The sequence below is a fragment of the Musa acuminata genome, chromosome BXJ3-9 (genome assembly GCF_036884655.1).
Source record: "Musa acuminata AAA Group cultivar baxijiao chromosome BXJ3-9, Cavendish_Baxijiao_AAA, whole genome shotgun sequence".
NCBI classification, from domain to species: Eukaryota; Viridiplantae; Streptophyta; class Magnoliopsida; order Zingiberales; family Musaceae; genus Musa; species Musa acuminata.
In genome coordinates, this window is record NC_088357.1 from 7,471,798 (window position 1) to 7,495,036 (window position 23,239).

At 41.3% G+C, this 23,239-nt stretch overlaps 3 protein-coding genes across 6 annotated transcripts; 1 reads left to right on the plus strand and 2 right to left on the minus strand.

Moving 5' to 3' along the window:
- Positions 1–1,432: 1,432 nt before the first annotated feature.
- On the minus strand, positions 1,433–6,367 carry LOC135583029 (elongation factor 1-gamma 2-like). The gene is made up of 8 exons (XM_065166045.1): positions 6,259–6,367; positions 6,090–6,133; positions 4,626–4,775; positions 4,460–4,520; positions 3,345–3,397; positions 3,166–3,267; positions 2,586–3,090; positions 1,433–2,007 (listed from the first exon to the last, which is right to left on the minus strand). The coding sequence occupies exons 2-8, from the start codon at positions 6,096–6,098 to the stop codon at positions 1,628–1,630; spliced, it is 1,260 nt and encodes a 419-aa protein (XP_065022117.1). The 5' UTR covers positions 6,099–6,133; positions 6,259–6,367; the 3' UTR covers positions 1,433–1,627.
- Positions 6,368–12,164: 5,797 nt separating this feature from the next.
- Positions 12,165–13,278, minus strand: LOC135648400 (ethylene-responsive transcription factor 8-like). The gene has a single exon (XM_065166058.1). It carries the CDS (start codon positions 13,069–13,071, stop codon positions 12,391–12,393), a length of 681 nt encoding a protein of 226 aa, XP_065022130.1. The 5' UTR covers positions 13,072–13,278; the 3' UTR covers positions 12,165–12,390.
- Positions 13,279–15,661: 2,383 nt separating this feature from the next.
- Positions 15,662–22,862, plus strand: LOC103997645 (putative E3 ubiquitin-protein ligase RING1a). Of its 4 annotated transcripts, XM_009418935.3 has the most exons (11): positions 15,662–15,906; positions 16,003–16,060; positions 17,978–18,036; positions 20,743–20,824; positions 21,014–21,134; positions 21,240–21,281; positions 21,367–21,638; positions 21,726–21,906; positions 21,997–22,104; positions 22,206–22,406; positions 22,487–22,862. In XM_009418935.3, exons 1-11 carry the CDS (start codon positions 15,720–15,722, stop codon positions 22,517–22,519), a joined length of 1,344 nt encoding a protein of 447 aa, XP_009417210.2. In that variant the 5' UTR covers positions 15,662–15,719; the 3' UTR covers positions 22,520–22,862. The 4 variants fall into 4 exon arrangements, with proteins under 4 accessions (XP_009417210.2, XP_009417208.2, XP_009417209.2 ...); XM_009418933.3 differs by having other exon boundaries at positions 15,662–16,060; XM_009418934.3 differs by having other exon boundaries at positions 21,367–21,906.
- The last annotated feature ends 377 nt before the right edge of the window (positions 22,863–23,239 follow it).

The window sequence follows — 23,239 nt, forward strand, 5'->3', positions numbered from 1 at the left end:
GGAGGGGAATCAGTCAGCCTTCTGCTACCAACAAAACCTTGGGAGAGGACCGCCCGCCGGTCGCCACGCCATGTAAGCACCTAAATGGTGGGATTTCTTCTTCCACACATTCTAGACGCTCGAGGATAAGGTTTCACCGTGAGGTTATTTCTTTTCTGCTGCTTACATAGAAATTAGGTTCATCGACCCTTCTTAGATCTTAACGTGGAGATGAAAAATAAGTTTTTTTTTTATATATTAGTAGGAATAAATAAGGTCACGTTCATTGATCCTTGTGTTCTTTTCATTTACATGAATTATTTACTAGTGAATCAAAAATAATCTTCCATCAAGAACTACAATCTTCCATGACCACGAGCTTAGATTTCTATGTTGGGCTGTGTTTCTTCTTCAAGCTTACCACACTGAACTTAAGCAACTGATCTCCTCTCTTTGGTAAAAGAGAGGGATGGTGAGGTCTCTCATGGCGGCAAAGACTGATCCACTACCTCCTTAAAAGCGGAGCCTCTCATGCATGCCTTGTGAAGGCCATGTGACTAAACAAAGACTTATCACTCTAATGATATGGCCGAAGAAGATCTTCAAGAGCTAAAGATGAGTTCAATGGGGATAATTATGGCAGGCATTTCCATATCCCTTGCATGGCTGACACCCTCCTGTCACTCAGCTTTTTCAGATGGTGTACCATTTGTGTTTTTTGACAACAACTCTCTGGTACGACAGAGAGATTGGAATCTTATGGATGTACTAGTGTTACTGTAGTTTTGTGTTGTCATCATCTGGGAGGGGAGCAAATTGGATCTTTGAGGTGGTGGGTCCATGAAGCTTTTGTTTATTTAATCTTTCTTGTGTCAGTCATGGTGGAGATGAGTTCATTGTTGGCTTGTTAATGGGAGGGAGATGAGGTGCATGTAAGGACACGCATTGCCATGCTGTGCTAGTTGGAGGCACTTAAAGATGCTTGACAAGGGAGAACAATCTCAAATGAAAGAATAAAAATGGTGTGATATAAAGCCTGGACAGAATTTTGCATGAATTATCTGTAAATAAGCAAATGATGATCAAGTTTCTCAATCAGTTATCGATCCAAATAAAACTTGATAGATATTTTAGAATAATAAATAAATGTTTTAAAATGCATATCCAGTTCTCTCTCTCTCTCTCTCTCTCTCTCTCTCTCTCTCTCTCCTACTTTTTATGATATCTGAAACTAATGAAAGAAATTTGCCAACTTAGCATCGACAACTTCTAAACTCAGCATTACGACAACCAGCCAACCATATACCATTCATTTCAGGTGCCCACAAACCATAACCAGACATTATTATAATACTCCAAACATGGAAATCATTTATGCCGTCTGAATGGCTGAATCGCATTAGAAACTCATCAATCAAAATCAGATCTTCCAAATGAACAATATTTGATAAGATAAACGAAACTCTAGATAAATATTACGGGTATTATGGCAAGTATACTTTTCCCCTACAGGAAAAACTACAAATCAACGATAAACAAAATTTTGGTACCAATGAGCTCCTGACAAGACGAACACTAGCAAGCAGCTAAAAAGGTTTGAGAGGACAGTGGAGATATCTAATGGGGAGAGAGGATTCTTTCAACATCTTTATTTGAAGCACTTGGCATCAAGTAAGGCCTCTCCTTCAAATGGTTCCTGGTCTTCAATCATGGCGTTCACCCTTTCCTTCTGTGCTTCATCAGAAATGTCAACCTTGGCCCAGTCGTACAGCTCCATATCGTAGACTTCATCGAGCACAAACTTTGGAATCTCCAGCCCACGGAAAAGCCACACCCCCTTCACCTTGAAGGGTGGGTCAGAACCGATCACGAGCATCTTCCCGAATGCATATTTGCGGGCCAAGTCCATGCGCTGCAGGAAGCCACTGACCTTGTTCAGGGTCACAAATGAGACAGTGTTCTCATCGTTGTACTTATAGTCACAGAACCAAAGAGAGTAACCCTCAGGATCATACATATCCCAGAAACCTGAAGTCAAGGCCCACAATAAAAGGAGTCAGGAAAACTACATGGAATATATGAAAAGCATATTCACTGCGTGACAAAATGAGGTTGAACATGGAATATTGTGCATGCAATTATCAGAGAGAAGTGGTGTATATAACTCTAAAAAAGATCCTTGACTAACATTTATCACAGATGGTGAAGAAAATTTTTGCATAGTTGAAAATCTCCTTCCTGCCTCTACTAGAGCTGATACATTAACTTATCAATATTGAGCCAATAATTTGATATGCTAGTTGTGTCAGTAAAAATGCACCTATAGACTTGTAAAGAAACAAATGCATCACATAGTTTAGCAGTTCGTGTTTTGAGAAATGCAAGGAAGCAGGTTTTGCTAATGCTGCCAACTGTATCATGAATAAAAATGAACTGTGAATTACCAATTAAGCAACAAATTACATCATACAGAATGAAAAGTGCAATACTTCTACATATCAAGCTTCTTTTTTATGGCAAATTCGATAAGCATCCATATTGTTGATCACTACTTAAATATCATCAAGGAAACAAATTTATTTGAGGTCCAAGGTTGGAAAGGATACCTTTGATGGCAACTTCCCGGAAGTTGGTTTTTGTATTTGAATAGAGCCTCTTCCACTCATCCAATATCATCTTACTAGGAGGCAGTAGATCTAGAGGATTTTTTGGCTTGGGCTTGGGAGCCTCCTCTTCCTCTTCCACAACCTCCTGTACCTTAGGTTTCACAGGCTCCTGCTTTGGTTCCTTCTTAACTTCCTTTGGCTTGGCTGGCTCTTTTGCAGGCTTCTTTTGTGATGGAACAGGTGGGACTGAGTCTGCCTGCTTGACCTCACCCAACACCTTACAGAAGTTTGGTTGATTAACCATAGTCCAAAAGTACCTTTCCACATGAGGGAACTCTGAGGTAACACTCTTGAGCAAGAGCAGACTGAATCCATGATACAAGTTACATATCATGATAATATCAGCTAATGTAACAGAGTGTCCGACAAGGTATGTGTTTGAGGCGAGATGAGTATTCAGAGCACCAAGTGCCCTCTTCAAACTAGATGCTGCTACTTCCTCAGCCTAGATAAAAACACTTTTCAGTCCAGAGTGCAAGACACAACTCTGATATGATGCCAATACACTTGTTATACTTACGACAGCATGGTAAGGCATATATCCAAGTCGTGGATAAAGCCAGCGGGCAATATTTGCATCAACCTCCATTGATGCAAAGTCAATCCATTGCTCAATGTGGGCCTGACAACAACATGGATTAACAATTAGATGAGCTGTCATCAAAGGACAAAGAAAGTTAAAGACAACAGAAAACATACATATTCAATGAGTGAACTGCCATAGAGGGGGTTATCAGCCTTCAAGCGAGTAACTGAGGAAGAAAGAAAAAAGAGAACATTAGTCACCTTTGTGAATGATACTTTTGCATCTTGGTCAGCAGGAAATTTAAATTTTTTTTATATTTAAAATGCTCCTCAAATCTTACATCATGTGCATCAGAATTCTTTAGTTTTGGAGCTTTGGTCCACTCCAATTATTCCTGTGGTATCTATACTTTGTTGCACACAGATTCGCTATTAATCACTTCATTCAAGCTTTGGTCCACTCATTTCCACCAACTTTCTTGTGTGGGTAGGATAATGACTCTATTAATCATATATTCTTTAATTGGAATGTTGCTGCATAGGTGTGGGAATACTGAGGGTAGCAACTCAATGTACAGTATCAGCACTTTACCAACTAGAAAGGACATTGGTACAAGGAGATGATTCTAGTCATAACAGTCTGATCCTGGGTCCATTTATTACTAATGTGTTTGGTTTTGGCGGCTTTGAAAGGTCAGAAATGAGGCTTAAGTTCAATGGTGCCAAGCCTAACCCATAAGATATTCTTAAAAGCTGCCACTATGCTTTTGGATTGTCAGGAGCTTCTTAAGTATGAGGGACTAAAAGAGAATTAAGAAATTGGTTGTTAGGCGGTGTAAACCTGAGTTTAATTGGCTGTTGATGGGTCCGATAATATGTTACACTGTGGTGGAACAGGTTTTCTTCTCAGGGACAGTGATGATGCTATTGTTTTTTCAGGAAATGAGGCTTGATGGCAGCTGAGGAGATGGGAATACGGAATATTCACATTGAGGTGGATGCAGAATCACTGATCAAAATTTTGAAGCACAAGGTGGAAGCTCCATGAACTGTCTCTAACTTTATGCATGATACCATTGTGTTATCGAGATTTTTTAAGGGTACTAAACTCTCTCATGTCATGTGTACTAAACTCTCTGATCTACATGTTTTGATCTCCTCTGATAGGAGATGAGATGGTTGTATCCAGTCGAAGTGGTAATTAATACTTGTTTATTAGAAAAAAAAACGACTAACAAGTTAAACAAACCATATTAATGTAAATCTGACAATCTAAAGATCATTCATACCATAACGAGCTATAGCATTGCTCTCAAAAACAGGACCATCAGGTGTCTCCAGTACAGGTACCTGATATACTTCCAAAAATTAGACCAATATATATAAACCCTTTGCATAAGCTTATACATAGACATGAATGTAAAATAGATATTTGCATAAGGAAATATTGCCTACCTTCCCTATGGGGTTCATCTTAAGAAACTCTGGAGTTTTATTTGAGACACCCATTTCAAAGTTTTCGGCCAATTCAACTTGGACACCACTGTACTCTGCAGCAATGAGCGCCTTAAACACATTTTTGTTTGTCTTCCAAGAATGCAAAACCTGTGGAGGAAAAGAAAATTAAACCATGTAGCTGTAAACACAAAAAGATACCACCACCAAACAAGATGAACATCTGCAGTCAGATAAATTCTTAACTTTGGAGGTTTATGACAAAACATTAAATGCGTGGACTCTGCTGACATGAGGTATAACAAGACAGATACTGCATCATATGCTAACAAATTAACACAAAACAACAATAGAAATCTCGTGGCATACTAAGGCATCTGAGAAAATTAAAAAGACATCAGAAACGATGCCAAAAGATCAAAATAATTTGAGAAGTTGCCCTAGGTTCCAGTAGATCCTAGCACCATAAGTCTTGGTTTGTTTCCCGCCTTTGATAACCTTAATTGCTATAGGCGCTGTATAAGTTCGTGGCACATACACAAAGGTGAAACCACAAAATCTTAAATTCTCTCATGTAACGTTCACCAATTAATAATGCTAAAAAAAAGCACAAATAGGTTTCTTTATTGTGAATATTCTGGAAAGATGTTGTTATGTTGCCAATTACAAGTAAAAGGCCACCATCACCAACTAACATCAATTTCCTACCATGAACAATCAAATAGGGAAGCAATACTAAATCAGTACCTAGCAGTTTGACCACCAAAATACCAACTCACAGACATTTTTTTGTTAAACCTTTACAGTTGGACTCATAATACAAATCACCAACTACTCGAATTAAATCTGCTTTTGTTAGACCAAACTTCTAAGAAGTCAGATGACTATTGGCCAAAACAAATAGTTGTTTGTCACTATCTAATGCCATTGAAGTCAATAGATTATCCTTCACTACTAACAAAAGGTATAAATGCCAAAACATCAGCAAGACTTAGGAGCTAGAGGCAGGAGCATGTGGATCCTACAGGTCCTGCGAATCACATGGAAGAGCAAACAAAGTGCAGAGGAAAATCTCTTTTTTTTTTATTTCCAACCGGATGTCCCTCGAACCTCAATGGATCACAGATCATTTGCAGCAAGAACACGTTAGATGACAATTGCACAAAGGACGGGATCAAACCAAAAGAATCTACCATAACAAAACAATATGTTGTAGTTACACAAGAAACAATCATAAGCGATCCATTAATTCCTACATCTGTAAAACCCGAAGAAGACTTTTATGTTCCAATTTCCAGATAACATATACGAATAAATCAGAAGGGAAAAAAAGCAAACTTTTCGTATAAACCTGAATACCGCAAGCGCAAAGACGCAGACAAAATTAGCACACAGAACAATAATCTTAAGACATCAAGGGAAAATCCAACATAGGCGACAGTCGCAACCGTTCCATGAACTCACCAGCGCCATCGACTCTCCGATCCGCGACCGCCTCAATATCGGATCTAATCACGAAGTGAAACGAAAACAACAGAACAAGAAAATTAAGTCACGGCCAGAAGCGATCTTTGAAAAAATCGAAAAAGAAAGAGGGAAAAAAACAAATGGGGTTTAAAGGAGCGAAGAGTACGAGAAGATGGAGCGAACAGCGGCGGCGCAGTAGACGAGAGCGACTGCGACGCGAAGAATAGTAGCTGACTACAATGAAAAGTTGCCGCATTCCTACGGCTTATATCGCGCGCCGCCGTCTCTAGGGTTACCTGAGAGAGGTAACGGGTCGGATTCGGCTAAGCCAAATTCGGACTCCGTCAGCGGACTCTTATAGAATAATACGAACTTTTTGTATTTTCATCCGTATAATTAAAAGGATTTAAACACGCATGAAATAATTCAACCATTTTTAGAATATTTTAATCTCCAAAGACTCAACCGGTCTAATTAGTGAACCAAAGAGATCGGATTCTAATTTTTCTAGTCCAATCGGTTCACTTCGTACTTTGTAATTAATACAACCAAAATATTTTGAGTAGAATAATGGATATAAAGTATTTATATACAGTCCAATTATGATCAATTAGACACCTTTTAAAGTTTACATATATTTAATTTTTTATTAAGTTCATATATATTTAGGGGTAAAGTTATAATCAGAAATTATTTAAAAATATAAAATTTTATTGACGAAGAAATCATGTCTACTCCAATGTGATAATAATAATTTTTTTTTATAAAAATAAGTGATGAAAATAAGATTCCTTCGTAATAAACTATCAAGATATTTATCAACGAAATTAATGTTTAGCTCCCGAGGTCAATGAAAGATAATGTTTAGCTCCAGCAATACAATATGCTGGGAAGAGAAGTCCAATGGGATCATCCAACTAAAAGGGAGCTTGGCATAACGCTATCACCTGTGATAAGGCATATTTTGGATCTAAGACACATCATAGTCGATGTCATATGTCATGTTAGAATCTGTACCAAGGCGTTACTCAGCACATCTCGTCCCGGGAATCCCGGGACGATGCCACCCCCAAGACACCACAAGTCAGAATCCGTACCAAGGCACTGTTTGACACGTTCACCATGCCAACCCGTGTACGATCAACCCTCGGACAGTAGTATAAAAACCTCTGGTCGGCGTCCAGCCCAGAGGGAGAAAAATAATTCCACCCATAACTGACTTGCTCGTCGGAGGGGCCAAAGTCAGGAATCACCCGATGAAGACCTTTTTTACAGGGAAGCGGTCACCCTCGAGCCACGAGCGCCTCGACCCGAAAAATCACCATCTAGTGAACGAGGGCGAGCTATCACCTATCCTGGGAACAGAGAGACACAGCTTGACGCAGAAGACGCAGCTTGACGCAGACGACGCTCGAACCAAGAAACGCTGACTAACACCCCGTCGCGAAGGCCCGACCTACCTCGACGTCCAACTCAGCCGACAGAGAACTTCCAACATCAACCCATGGACCTAGCCGTGCTACGGTACATTTGTTCACCAACAACCTGGACACCATTAAGAAACCATAAGTGAAATCTGTGCCAAAAGAACTTCTATGAAGTCTGAGCAGGAAAAATTGCTCCATGGAGAAACAAATCTGTTGCCTGGTGAGCTCTATGAACTTTATACAGCTATAAATTTCTCAAACAAATACACAAGTACAATAAACACATTCATATGTGTAGTGATTTAGTAAAATTCTCAAATATTAATATCAATTCTAAACCAAATATGTCCAATATGAAGGCATTCAACAACAAAACTTAAAAGAAGATGAAACCAAACGAAAAATAACCAGAAATCCAATCTTTCTGACCGTACTCAAGATTGTTTCTCTCTCCAAGACTTTACTCTTGGTTGAACAGAATCAGCAACATTCGTGAGCAAACTTACCCACAATCAGAGATAGTGAGCGAGAAAGCAAAACACACCTTCTTCCCTTCCTTCTGCAGCTCCGAAGCCCTGCCTTGAATGGATCATTCATCAGGGGATGATACTATGGAACACAGTGACCTTTCCTTTTATTACTTGTATCCTCGTCACAGAACAAACAGCGGATATCCGCGGGGATTGGAGGCGAGGAAGAATAAGACGAAGAAGGAGAGAGAGACTTTCCCAAGACCTGGTACCTTGCGAATCTACAAAGCAGAAGACAACACCAACATTAACATGAGAGTTAGAAAATGATCCATCACATAGTAATACAAAGGAAAATGAATCACTTTCCTGTTCCTGTAGGGAGGAGGAATCCTTCAGCAAGCTGGAATTGGTTATGAGTTTAAACCAGATGAAAAGGGGATGAGATTGACGGCTGCTGAACTTGATTTCATTCATGTTCTTCCAAATAAACCAAAGGAAGATAGTAATGACCAGCCTACCTCATTCTTCTCCTCCTTTAACCACCTCGCATTAGATCATTCATGCATGAAAGCAAACTAGAAATCCATCCAGTTTGGATTGAAGGATATTCTAATAGAACTTAGCAAAGGTATAAGAAAATAAGATATGCCCAGCAGAATCCACCCCACATTAACATACACAACATTGATCGACAAAAGCAATGAATCACATTGGAAAGGCATAGAGAGATAGCCAGTCTACCTCAGAGTTTTTGAAGAAATCCCTATTTTGGAAGCACTCTCATGGTCAATGAAAGCATTCCACTTGTTCAAGGGAATGTTGGAAAGCTAAGGGTCTTCAAATGAAGAGGAATAAAATTGAGAAATGAGTTTATCAATCTAATCTCGTCAGATAATGATTTATGCCAATTATTCATCCTATTAAGAGATTCGTGGATTATTTGAGTTTGGATACTGTTAGTGAACCTTATATCGTGGTCGTGGGGTCGGTACAGCTTGGTCCGATTGACAATGTCCAGAATTGTCTCGGGGATAGGGTCTTCTCCTGATCGGGTCAAGCTCGGATTTGGTCGGGATGCGCCTCTTCAGTGAGCTCGTCCACCTTTGTCGTCGTCAAATTCCTACACACTGGCCTAGGTCGGGATTGGGAGGGGAATCCCGACTTAAGCCCCTCCAAAGATCAAGTTAATGAAATTTTATTATCCCAGGTACCCCTGTCAGATGTTGGCAAGGGGTTTTTATCATAGTGCCCGAGGGTCGATCGTACACGACCGATGATCGACTCTCCAAGCGATGAGTGTACCTTCAGACGTTCACCGTCCAGAATATGTGGAACAATGTCATGCGGTGTCGTTCCGAGCTTCATTATGCGGTTCTTGTTAGGGCAACGCTAGTTGATGCAGCCCTATACGGTGCGGGAGGAGGACAACCATCGTCACGGATTCCAGGTGGCACATCTGATATGGTATTGTGTCTGCCTCCTGAGGCTCCACACTTGGACTGGCGTAACGATGGTCATGTCCACATGACATAATCCATAATATGCCCTATCAAGATACCGGATAGGATTGTGGATTAGAAAAAAACCCTAATACGGAATAGGTCGAGTACTCTCTATATGCAATGCGTCAAATGATAAGATGCAGGGAATTAAGGTTCCTGTAATGATGCTTAGGTGGGGGATAAAGATCGAACGTTCTGCACGTTGCACTCTACGCCGGACGGGGTGATCCCCGCCCCAAGACACGGACCAACACTGTTCTCTTTCTTCCCTGCAGCTCTTCTTACCCTCTCTCTCCATCTTTCCCTTCCTCTCTCTCTCTCACATGCACGCACTTTGACCCTTCTGCTTTTGAGAGGCGCAGCTTCTCAGAGATGCCTATAAAGGGAAGTAACATGGATGGCTATGTATAATAAAAGGAACAACGTAATGAAAGATGGTGGCAGGCGCCGGTCCGCAGCCCGTTTAGTAGGTGGGGTGGAAGGGAGGGAGACAGACAGCGAGGGACGAAAGGGCGTGGAACTGCATGCCTACGCCTGCTCCTCGCGCGGTTTTATGACTCACGTCAGGCTCGCTGGAGCCTCCTCTGCGAGACGTCAAGTCATTCTCTGTTGCAGAGGGAACCTGTGAGATTGCGAGGAGACTGGATGCGACGAGGCCAGGAGTTGCTACCATTAAAATGCTCTGATCCGTGCATGTCATCCCGTTAGGGTCTTCCTAACTCTACTACTTCTTCTTCATCCCTTCAAGATTCTTCATGTAGGTCTAAAAAAAACAGCAAAACTAGAGAGCAGTAGACCTATAGAATCCAATCAAGATGTATACATATTATATATTTTACTATGTTTTGTTTCCTTATCTTCTCCTAAAGATCAACAATTTACATGTTCTTCTTTCATCATTACCTTCGCGTCTTTTCTTTCTCTTTCAAGTTCTTCATGCAGCTATCCAAAACGTAGCGACATAAATCGATCCTGCCGTATAACCTGATGATTCTCCAAGATCGAAAGAATTGTCTTTAGTGCAGGTGCTTCGCAGTGGACAAGCTAGCGAGGATGTATGCGTGGGCATGATTCCTGCAAAGTTAAGCTTGTTCTTCGTTGTGTTGCGTGATACGAAGGATTATTTCGGCAAAGAACAAGGAGACGACAAAGGAGCAGCGGCCGCAGCGTGGTGCAAGCACACCTTCAATTAATGGATTCACTGCCCGTTAGATGAATCCTCTGCCTCCACTTTCAATCAGTCATGTTTACTATATCGTCTTATTTCTAACAATCATTGTTGGGAATAATCAAATAAATGTTCTTATTAGAAAATGTGTTATGTGATAGAAGAAGATATCGAAGCCAAAAAACGAAGAGACAAAAAAGAGAATTAATGAATTATTCATGCCGCTAATATTATCGGTTGATGTCCGTTGACGTTGATGGACAGCATCAGTCTTGCAAAGTAAAGAGACTTCAGTGGTGGATCAAGATGTGGCGGATTGGACGGTCGTCGGAATTGATCCATAAAAGTGTATACCTCCGGCCACGAGACCGTTTGCTGGCTTCTATCCTGTGAGCCAGGATATGGCGTCTAGGTGCTTCGTAGCCGTCTTCCTCCCGTGCACGCCAATAAAAGGAAAACAAAGAGAACCGTGACTTCAAACCATCCCCTCGTCGTCCCCGGTGTTATACTCCAGGGGCCCATGCATTCCACCAATCAACGTACAGAAATGAAACCGTGTGTCAGTCCACACCAAGGGGCCCCCTCGCTCTAGGAATTAAATGCATGGAGTACAGGCCGGCCGCGGGTAAGTGGACGCCGACTGGGACGGCGGCAGCGCACCTGCGGACCCCACTGTCGACCGAGACCGACAGCTTAATAAAGAAAACGCCCCCGCGGTTCAGGTTGCGGGTGCAAAAACAAGGAGGAGGAGTCGCACGACTCTGGGACCCTCTTCTTGTTTAGTGTGGGACCGTCAGGTCATACGACGCACACGAATGCTGTCACCACGAAACAGCCGATCCGTACCCACTGCCTCAACGACCTTTCGTCCTCGTAAACGTAACCCATCGCCACGCGCTTCCCGCCCTCCCTTCCTCAGCTGGTTCCGACACGTGCCCTCTCCGACTTGGACCGCTTCGACCTGTCCATGTACATCGAATTATAAGTATTGGACACAGCACGCGGGACCCAGAAGAAGCCTGCCGCACAAGGGACAAACGGCGGGAGAATTATTGCTACGCATAGAGATCTATGACCGGTCCCACGTAAAGCTGCCGCCGCGCGTCTCCCCACGTCCCCAACCACTGCGCCGGCTATCGCACGTGCGCGAAACTTCCGCGAGTGGAGCGCCTTGGGTCTTGCCGTCAGGAAAAGAGCCGTTAACCCACCGTTGAAGTTAAGTGGGTCCCGGCGGCCACCGACAGAGAGAGAGAGAGAGAGAGAGTCGTGGGGCCGAGAGGCAGACGCACACGTCTCCCGCCCTCGCTCGCGGATCTCGAGGCGGGAGGCGAGCCGCCACGCTTGCCCCCACTCCCTTCCAACGTCATTAAAGCCGTGACGACGCCCAAAATAGTCGCTCGTGATTCGCTGTACCCCACCCCATCGACGGCGACGGATCCATCGCCTATATCAAAGCAAAAAAGCGGTGATAAGGACGACGAGGAAGAGCGAGGCACATACTATTAAGATGAAACTTGGTAATATTTTGATGACAACATTAGATGGTCACATGACATGTTATCTGATATGGGAGCCCGACGGTTACAAGTTTCCCATTTAAAAAAGAAAAAGGCTAAAATATGTACAACAATTTCTTGTTCTGCGGGGCTACAGCGAGAAAAAACCAACAAAAAGAGAAACGCGGATTCATCACGATCCGCGACGATCGGACGGTCTCCGGCATGTGGCTCACGACGTCTCCGCAGGCGGAGGGAGGTTGAGGTCCAGATCGAGATGGAACGCCTTGGACGGGAGAGGACGGGGAGGTGAAAGATGGTCCGGGTGGAGATCTACGACGGAGGAAGAGTCGGAGTCGCTGTGCGCGGCAACGGCGGGCGGCGGCTGGAGGCAAGCGACGAACATCGGCGGGCAAAGCGCCAGGTGGCGATTGTTCGCCACGCGCGACTTCGCGTCGACAAAGAAGAACGGGTGCGCCACCGGGACGGCGGGAGGGTAGGGCTGGAAGGGGAAGTAGCCGCCCCCGCCGCGGCAGAGGAGGCCGAGATCGAGTGAAGGTGCGGGTACGGGCGGCGGCACTGCCGCCGCTGCCGCATCGCAGCCGGAGGACTCCAAGGTGCTGCTCTGACTACTGGGGCTGCCGACGGCGACGGGACTGGGGCTGCTGCAGGCGTCCGCGTAGAGGAAGTTGGTCTTGGCCTTGGGCCCGCGGAACTCGCGGGCGGCGGCGTCGTAAGCCCTGGCCGCCTCCTCGGCGGTGTCGAAGGTCCCGAGCCAGACCCGGCTCTTCTTGCCGGGATCGCGTATCTCCGCCGCGTACCGCCCCCACGGCCGCTTCCTGACGCCCCGGAAACGCACCTCCTTACTTTCTTCTCCGCCGACGACGGTGGTGTGCTTCCCTCTCGGAGCCATGGTAAGGGATTCCAAACTCTTCCCGTTCTTATCACCTTCGCTTCGGATTCTTCTGTCCCTGCTTTGGTGACGCAGGCCTTTATAGACACATCAGGAGGGCTCCAAGGACGGCAGGGATTAAAGAATGGTCGGCTCCAGTCAACTAGCGCTTTGACTGTCTTGCCGTGCCGCCCAAACTCCGGAGCGTGCCCGTAATTAATCCCCGCCCTCGTCTCTGCACTCGATCAGCTAATGCCGCCCCTCCACCCTGTACTTATACCGCGTGGGTCCCGCTAGCCGCACTTGGTTTCCGTGATATCGGTTCTTTTGTGGCGCGGCTTCTGTAGGACCCGCAACGAGTTCTAATTTAAGCGCCATGTACGTGACACGCGGCACTCGGGACACGCACTTCCTGGCGGCCTCGCCCCTCTCCCGAGACAACGCCGTGAGATGGAATCGGGCGTCAAGATACGGAGACGTGACGGCCGTCCTACCCCGACAAGGACACCCGCACTACCGTTCCGAGCGTCGGCTTCCGTCTCGCGCGCACGACCTCGAGGGGTTAACGGCGTGAAACGGAAGCGCGTCTTCCACAGGTTGCGTGGCGAGTAACTCGGATCACGGAGGGGCGGTGGGGCCGGACCGACTTACGAAAGGACGTAGAAATAATCATGCGACGCGTGTACCTGACGCCGTGCGGTCGGCGTGGGTGCGGATTCCTTGTGCCCGCCAATTAAATTTGGTGGCGCGAGATTTGATGCGCTCGTCACCGACGGACGCAAGGGAGTGGCTGAGATCGCTTCGTTGCCACGGGTTCGATCATTTCTCGGGTCGCGGTCGGACCAAAGGTGAGCCGAGTCGAGAAATTAAGTGACATAGTTTTCGTCTTCCATTCTATTTTATTTTCTGACCAAATCGGATTTAACATTTTGAAATAGATTATATGTAATAATTATGCGTAACTCACATGATATTATAGTTCCAAAATACAATACAGGTTGGATACATATTGTAAATTATGTCCAATGTGATAAGGCATATTTTGCCCCCAAGACACGTCATAGCTGATGTCACATGTCACGTTAGAACTCGTACCCCTAAGATATTGTTCGACACGCTTAGTCCCGACAATCCCGAGATGGCAACGTCCCGCACGTCGAGTCAGAATCCGTATTGATGTCGTGCTGTGTCTACCACGCTAATCCACGTATGATTGACCCTCTCACGGCAATATAAAGACCTTTATCCCGACCTCCAAAAGGGGGAGAAAAAAAAGAGGAAAGACTACTAACTTGCTCGTCGGAGGGACCAAAGTCGAGGATCACCCGACGAAAGCCATTTTTGTAGGAAGACAGTATAACCTCGGGAGTCGCGGACCGGCGCCCCCGTAGTGAGTCATCGACCAACCCACCTCTCGACTTGAGGATCTAGTCGGCTTCGACAACCAGCTCAGTCGACAGGAGGCTCCCGACATCGACCCGTGGACCAAGCCGTGCTGACTCATCGTTCACGACACATTCGTTCCCTAACACAATGACAAAACGAAAATGATATGGGCCCCATACCTTTCATAAGCCGAAATGTTAACCCGATCATCTCCATGTAGCGCCTTCACCTTCTTAGAAGATAAAGGAAAAAACAGTCACCACGGATCAAATATTTTAGAAGATTGCATACGCTTGCTTTTTTAAATGAAAAGAATTATGTCATTAATATGTTGTTGAGTGCATCAATAAACTCAGAATTTGCATCCCAAAATAGAGGGAAGCAATTAATTCTTGCTTGGGATATAAGTAGAGGGTTAAATGTTAAAAAACATTGCATGAAGGTTATATGCCATTATGTCATTATGTGCAATTCTTGCTGGACACTTATCATTTTATAATGTCTTTTAATCTTATATTTTACATTTGACACTGAATTATGCTGCTCTCAAATCTTCTTATGCAGATTGACAATAAAAAAGTGCCAATGCTTTATTTTTTTATTATCTAGTGGTATAAAAAATATTTAATTAACTATGTTTCATGGGTTTTGCTAGACTGTCTAAATAATACAGAGCCATGTACCTTGAAATATTTCTAAACAATAAGAAAAAGTTAGTAACCTATAAATTCTATAGAAAATCAGAAAATATATATAATAATAAATACTAAATATATCTCGAATCATGAATAAATTATTACTAAAATCATAAAAAGTTTTGGCCATCACATGTTTCTTCTAATTAGAATGTTAACAAATGTATCTATTACACCATTGTCTAACAAATTATTGAACTATATAAACTTCGTAGAGTTGAGGTGGCGTATGTGCCATATTATTTTGGTTGATAAACTACAACGTCGAAGAAATCAAATAATTTGGTCAGTTACCTTATATTTAATAGATAAATGAAAAGTTAGTTAAGCTCTAAGTAATATATATATATATATATATATATATATATATATGTGTGTGTGTATATATATATGTGTGTATATATATATATATATATATATATATATATATATATATATATATATATATATATATATATATATATATATAACTATAACTATATATATATAGTTAAGCTCTAAGTAATATATATATGCCATGTCTGAAGAAATAATAATAAAAGAAAGCGTATTTTGCGTTCGGTGCCCCTTCGCCCTCTCGACCCACAGATGTCTGGCCAAAAGCGTTCGCTTCCTCGTCCTCAACGACCCTCCGTCGCCCAGTCCGTCGCCGCTGGCGACCCGCCTTCGCCCGCCGCGCAGCCTCAAGAGCAGCATGACGAGGATGAGGAGGGTTTGGAGGAGATGGCTGAAGGAGAGGAGAAGACGCCAACCAATCCGCCGCAACAACAGGACGGTGCGGGTGGCGATGGCGCCTCTCTTTCTCCTTCCTTCCTTCCGTTGTTCCCTTTCGACCTCATGCCGTGGCGGCGGCGTTTGTTTCATTGCACAGGTCGCGATGGAGAAAGTGACGGCAGCCAATCGGAGGACGACTTGACCGACGAGGAGCAGTACGTCCCCTGTTCCTCTCTCTTTCCTTGCCGTTATTTCTCTGTGACGTTTTGGATCTGGAATGAGCTTGGCGGTGCCGGCTCTCTTTGTATACGTTCGCTTTGACCGGTGGCGTGCGAGTATTTGCCTATTTGTTAGATCTGATCTCGTGAACAGTGTTGGAGCGATGATTTTGATTGTGTTGGGAATTTGGCTGCTACGACTTGCCTTACTTCTTTCTCTTTGTGGGCATCGGCATAAAAGATTGTGATCCGTTGGTAATGGCGGAGGATATTCATCTAGGTCCTGGTAGCAGGGGCGGGAATTGAGATCTTTATACCTGTGTACTCCAAAGATAGTCTTTTGCAATGTCAATCTGATTATTTCCTATTATCTCCAACTGTGATCGTTTGATATCTTCTTATCCTTCAATTTTTATTGTCGAGCCCAGGAGTGTAATTTTTGTACTCATCAGTTCTTTTGGTAGATTCACAGACTAATTAATACGAGAATATTGATGGCCAAGAATAGTTTTGGGGCACTCTTTTGAATACTTGATAGATGTTAAAAAATCTGTACAGATTACTATTTAACCATCACTAAGAAACTATAAAGGGGTATATAGTTTATATTTAGACCTTTGTTGTCTTCAAATTTTTCACAGCGCAAACCTTTTTAAACTCAATGCACTTCAGTCTGAAAATGATAAGCTATGCATATCATGCGATATCTTCTCAAGCTACTTCACGTTATTCAGTAGCAGCCTATAACTTTATATTTGAAGGTATGGAAAAGCTTCATTTTTAATATTTATATTAATAATATTTCCATGCCTTACAAATTTTTAGGAAAAAATGTGCTAATTATTTAGACTTATATGGTGCATCCTACGTGTAAATCTGATCACTCTCAAAAAGCTGATCCGATATCCTATAATTCGCCAGGTTTTTGGCAAAGCCAACTCAACTCGTTTATTATTTAAGTCAAAATGTTTTTGCATCCAGTTACTAGTCATGCAAGCTGAAGTTCAATCTTCAGAACACTGGGAATGTTTGACAATTTGGCTAGACTAACCTATAAATATCATTAAAGAGGAGAAAGCTTTGACAATTTTAGTATTGTAATATCATTTTATATGTTTGTTAAATGTTTCAGCTTTATCCCTGATGTTTCTGGGGTGGTAGAGAATTAGGTGTACATAGTTTTGATTTTCTTCTACAGACTTCTTCTAGGTAATGGCCTGTATGAATTAGGGATCTTTGCTATTTGGAAAACAATGTGCATGTCTGAAAGAGGTCTAAATCTGCTGAATACTGGAAGTAAGACAAATTTATTTCTCATTAGCCTGCCTTAAGTATCTCGTAAGGTGAAATACTGCAATTATTTGGTTATCCTATTTGTATTGTCTAAGTGGATACCTAAACGCTAAGACCTCTGTAAACAGGGCATTCCACCTAGTATGTAGCATTAAATTGCCTTTGCGTTAAGGTTTTTTATTGCTTGAACTTGAAGAAACCCAGATACATTTTTCTGACATGGATCCACTGCAAATCCTCAGCCTATAATCTTCACTAAGTATCAGGCATTGTTTACCAAATATTTGGTTGCTGTATTTTCCTGTGATGTGAACTTGATCTTAGTAAATTTTTTCCATGAAAATGTTAATATACTTTGTTTTTTCATATCTATTTTAGCTTAGTTATTTACGACCTACATGACCACTCCTGTTGAAGAAAAAGCTGAGTGGTATGCCTTTTTTATTCTGGACACAGCCAAGTGTATGTTTGAGGTAGAGAAGTTGCAATATTGACTGTTTTCTTATGCAGTTGTGTTTATTACAACATTGCTGAATTGTTGATAAAATCACTTGAGATGATTTAGCATTTTATAGGGACTTAAAGTCTGCATGAGATTTCATTCTTCCTCTTGGTTTACAGATTTGTCCCAGTGAGATTACCAGACATACGCAAAGAGGTGCAATGCGCTATCTGCTTAGGTATGTTCACTAGATGCAGATATTGAATATTAGTATATACTTTTATACCTAGTGTTTCATGGAAGTATATTTCTAACTTTAAAACTACTTTTTCAATGTAAATTAAACTATTTTGTTAGTTACCAATCATTTTAAGATTAAACTATTCTTCTAATGTAGTTTATACATTTTAAGGTTTTCTAACGATATGGCTTCTTTTTAATGTTGTATATTTGATGATTGGATATGGAAAAAATGTAGTTCCATGGTACATGATGTGCTTTATTCATTAAACATATGCATTTCATTCCTTTCTCGCTTTCTTTATAGTGGATGTCGTCATTTATCATTAACCAGCCTATTTTTTCACCTCTTTCTTAAGTGATAAATGGTAGAATAATAATTAGTTTCCTCAAATTCAACTTTGTTTTAAAATTTCATTCCTTTTCAAGAAAGCTTGATATGGAGAAAACACCAAAAACAAGATTCAACCGAAGTCAGGTAGGGATTTGGTGACTTGGATTGGCAAGCAGAATTATCTTTTTGTTTCATTTTGCAGCAGCTCATGCAGTTTGAAAGATGAAGACGAGATAATATATCAAAAGTGAAGGGAGTGACACGAAAGGGAAAATGTGTTGTATCTTTTGATTTGCCTCAAAGTTATACCAGTGTCTGTGGCGGTGTGGCCTATATCAATATGTCAAGTCAGCCGCTTTGTTTTGGACGTTACAAAAGATAGAAAAAGTAAAGAGACAAGGAAGAAAACGTATAGGTGGGATGAGGGAGAGAGAGGGGTTTGGGGGTACAAATGAGAGGATATCTTGTTGTTTAATCGAAGGACACAAAAGAAAGAGAGCTGATTTTTCAATAGAAGAGTCATAGGATGGCAGAATGTCGCTTTGAAGATGGGGATAGACTGATAGTCATCTGTATTCAGAGGTTCTAGCTGGTCATACAGAATAGGCTATCTCACACTTTCCAAATCTTATAGACCGCTTTGATACAATAGATAGTCCAAGCGTACTTTCAAATATGTACCTTTCTAGGTTCTATGACATACTTCTTTGGATTACACAACGGGCATCTATGTCAGGACTAGTAAATATTATGATAAACCAAAATGAAGATACTCCTGATTCCTGAAAGTAATTTATCCCATTTGTTGTTTTTTGCGTTTTCAATCATCTTGCTGATTGTCTGAGCAAATATGGCATATTCATTATGTATTAATCCTCACAACACACCTTGTAATAAATACTTCATTTTCTGTCCCTATTGTTGTTTTATAAGATGTATGACCATTCAAAATCAAATAATAGTGGATCTTTCAAGAATGCAAATATTCTCTGTTTATTATTCAAAATCAAATAATTGTGAATCTTTCAAGCTAACAAATATTCTTTGTTACACCCTGCTCATCTATGATAGGTGATAGAACAATCAAATTAACATGGAAATTATGACCTGATTCTCAATGTGTATCATTGGCACAAGCAGGACTAGCCTTTTGATTCGGAATTGTTCTCTAAAATTTTACTTGTTCGAAGAGCTTTTCTCTATTCGATCATATCCACTAGTTCTGAAATATTGGGGACTAAAAAGTAATGCATTTGAAATTATCAACCATTAGTAGGTTGAACTAATGAACTTAACATTGAACATAACAAGTTATCTCCATGGTAAGAGCTTTCAGATCATTTAGTTCATCTCAAATATTACTTGCCCTACCTGTCCACACATTCTTTTTAAACTCAAATGGTAATTTGAGAACAAAGATGTAATTCTACCGAGACATCAAATATACTCACAGTCCCTTTGATATGCTGCAAAGGAAATTTTCTACTTGTCAGTTGTTTACGTCACCTTGACATGGAGTTAATCTGCGGATGTAACCTTTTTGTCTTCTTGTTTGAGTGTTATCCCTTAATCTGCTTTCTTATATTACAATAATTCTGAATTTTAGTGCATATTCCTTGCTGAAAATTAATTTGTACCATGGATAATTAATGTTCCCTTGGTTCGTTCATATATTTTGGCAATCCCTTCAAAAGTCATCTATGCTACTCCATTTGTATGGTCCAAGATTTTTGTTGTAGTTAGCATTTTTTTCACCGAGCTACTCATATACATGAATTATACATGTACAGACAGATATTATATGTATGTGCAGATTTATAAATATCCATATGGTGGGGGAGCTAGGATGGAATGTGATTGTTTCAAATATGTGTCAATTAATTCTTTTGTTATTCAATATTAGTTGAAATAGATGCAGTTGATGAAATTAATATTCTGTTGTATCTGCTCAAAGATCTGTCTTGACATTGATCCAGTTCATGGTTTAGTCAAATTTGCAAAAAAAATATATCTACATGTGCTGCTTCTGGGGACATTTTGTTTAAATGTTTTGGTTAGCATGTCCTAAATATAAATTTAGCAAAATAATGTATGTTTAGTTCTTCATTAAATTGTCTGTAGATTTTTTTGGTAGTTCTAAGTTCTAAGTGCATTGGAAACCTCAAATTCTCACTCATGCTCAAGTGTATGAAATATTACTGGCACGTGAAAACCAAGTGGTGAAAAACCATTATGATCAAGCAACTAAATATCGTGTTGACATAATCTTTGTGGCATTCCAACCAACATCATTCCCTTAAATGCATTGACACCTTAGTACATCTCACTCTGATATAAAGTTCAGGATCACTGAAGCGTTCTATATACCAGGTATAATCAGAAAGACAAGAACAGTTATGGAATGCCTTCATCGGTTTTGTAGGGCATGCATCGACAAATCAATGAGACTTGGGTATGGTGCAAGACATTATCTGTTCTTTTAATATGTTATTATGTTGACGGTACACCTGAGTGATTATTTTGATATTACACTTAGTGCTGTCCCTTCTATGTAACTAGAGGTTTCCTAAAGCATGTAGTCTTGAATAGTTTAAACGGTATTTAAAAACTTCAACTAGTTGAAATACTAATTTTTATGCAGTAATAATGAATGTCCTGCATGCCGCACTCATTGTGCAAGTCGACGTTCTTTAAGAGATGATTCCAATTATGATACCATCATTGCAACTCTATATCCAGATATCGATAAGTATGAAGAAGAGGTAAGTAATTCTGTGTCTTTTTTGTTTATATGTTGGATTTTTTGCAGTTTGTTTTCTGCTCAGTAAATGTGGTTGCTTCACTCTTTATGAAATGCCTGGCTGCAGGAACTTGCTTTCCATGAAGAAGAGATGTCTTGCAACAAGAAGGTAGTCTCGTCTATATGAATGCATTCTAGTCTTTGATCCTTTTCTATGCTCATACACTATAATTAGTAATCTCTTTCTACATTAGTTACAAGCATCCATGGCTGAGATATTCCAACGACAAACAGAATCTCTAGGCAGGAGAAGATCAACAGCAAAAGCCACAGCTGCAGCTTTTGTGAGAAGATCACAGGGAAATTATCGGAACCATGTTAGTGGGAGGGGTGGGAATGGTGGTCGTGATACTATGGCAGTCTTTGATGATGACGATGAAGAGGAAGCAAATGTTAATGATGTGGGCAAAAGTTACTCATCTGCCGATGAGCCCTCTCCTGATAGAAGGCAGAAAAGGCGTAAGAGGTGGGGTGCACTGCAGTTTTCACCAGCTCGAACAGCTGTCAATGTTGATGCTGGTGTTGGGGACAATGATGATTTTGAATTTCACAGAGAAAACAATGGAGCATTACCGTTGCGAGTGGGTAACAGAGAGGCGTTTGCATGGGGCAAGAATGGTGCACGCAGTCAAACTAGACATGGTAATACGAGTGGTACAAATGGTCGGAAGGTTAAGTGTCGCATGACCAAATTGGTGGACTACCTCCGTAATTTAGATCACACTGTTGATGAGGTACAATGAAAGCAAGGACAGTAATCAACTTTTGATATCTAATTTGCATAAAAGATCCCGTGAAATTTTTTTTGCCATTTCATTTTTCAGTTTGATGTACATCTGACCCTGGTTCCATTGGACAAAGAGAGGGTACCAAGTTTGCAACAACCATACCTTTGTTGCCAACCATCCTTGTCAATTAGACACCTATGTGAAGTGAGTCTTAGTTTTATTTCACATATTTTTGTTTGGGTATTATTTTGAATGCTGGAAGATAACATTTCCAAACTGGAAATTGTGGGTTCATGTCTATGCAGTATATTGCTCTTCAGACATCTGTACCGGCAGAAGAAGTTCAGATATATGCAAAGATGCTTCAAGGTGGAGCCTCAGCAATCAAATCCTTGAGCTCAACGGACATGGCTAATGAAGATCCTCTGGTAGGGCTACAGGAATTGGAAGGACAAGAATCTGTCACAACACTGAACTCTTCTTTCACCGGCAATCAAGGGGAGCTGGTGAGCTATCCCAACTAACATGGCCCGATAACCTTCTGTGGATTAGTTCTGCTTCTTACTCCATCTTGTTATATTTTCAGGTTTTGGTCTACCATCTGAGAACGCAAGCCTAGATAAGCATTCGGCAATGCTTGGTTTCCTTTCTCTCCTTAAATTCAACTGCTGCACATAACACTGATATAGAATTAGAAGATTTCAGAAGGATGCTACTTCAATCTTGGCATGGCTATCCAGATAAATTGTGAAGAACTGTGTCTCGACAGAAAGGTCGCTTTAGGAATCCATCAAAGATGGGTGGAACTGTGCATATTCAGGCCTTGTTTATTGATAAAAAATTTGCCCTTCATACTGACTATCCATGAAGGATATCAAAATTGGCACAACAAAGAATGTTTGACTTGTTCAACTTGAAATTCTTGCCTTACTAGCAAATTGTTATCACTGGCATTACAGCAATCTGGCTCTCAATAGAGGTAACCTTGTTCTTCCCAACAATGATCCTAGGATGGTTTATTTGTTGAACTTCTCATTGCCTGCTTAATTGGTTACTGCTAAGCTTTATTGTATGTTCATGAATCAAAATAGAAATGTTCTGAATGTGGCGTGCCAGACTGTTACATGGGAATTTATCTTGCTTTATATGAAGGCCTTCATGATTATAACATCAAGTACAGCAACATAAAAGTTGACATCAGTTCGATATAATTTAATATCATATTATCTAGTTCATATGAGGAGGCTTATCAGAGTTCTATATACGTGCAAATACTTCTACCGTCGTATAGTCTTCTGTTTGAAGCATTCTTCGCCATGCCACACCTGACGGAGACGAC

Excerpts from the sequence above, each read along its gene's own strand:
- LOC135583029 (XM_065166045.1), bottom strand. Across the intron at positions 3,268-3,344 it reads GCAGTTCACTCATTGAATAT|GCCCACATTGAGCAATGGAT; the intron begins GTATGTTTTCTG and ends TGTTGTTGTCAG. Across the intron at positions 2,008-2,585 it reads CCGGGAAGTTGCCATCAAAG|GTTTCTGGGATATGTATGAT; the intron begins GTATCCTTTCCA and ends CCTTGACTTCAG.
- LOC135648400 (XM_065166058.1), bottom strand. The coding sequence starts at position 13,071 with ATGGCTCCGAGAGGGAAGCACACCACCGTCGTCGGCGGAGAAGAAAGT.
- LOC103997645 (XM_009418932.3), top strand. The coding sequence starts at position 15,720 with ATGTCTGGCCAAAAGCGTTCGCTTCCTCGTCCTCAACGACCCTCCGTC. Across the intron at positions 21,282-21,366 it reads AGATGTCTTGCAACAAGAAG|TTACAAGCATCCATGGCTGA; the intron begins GTAGTCTCGTCT and ends TTTCTACATTAG. Across the intron at positions 21,907-21,996 it reads TAGATCACACTGTTGATGAG|TTTGATGTACATCTGACCCT; the intron begins GTACAATGAAAG and ends TTCATTTTTCAG.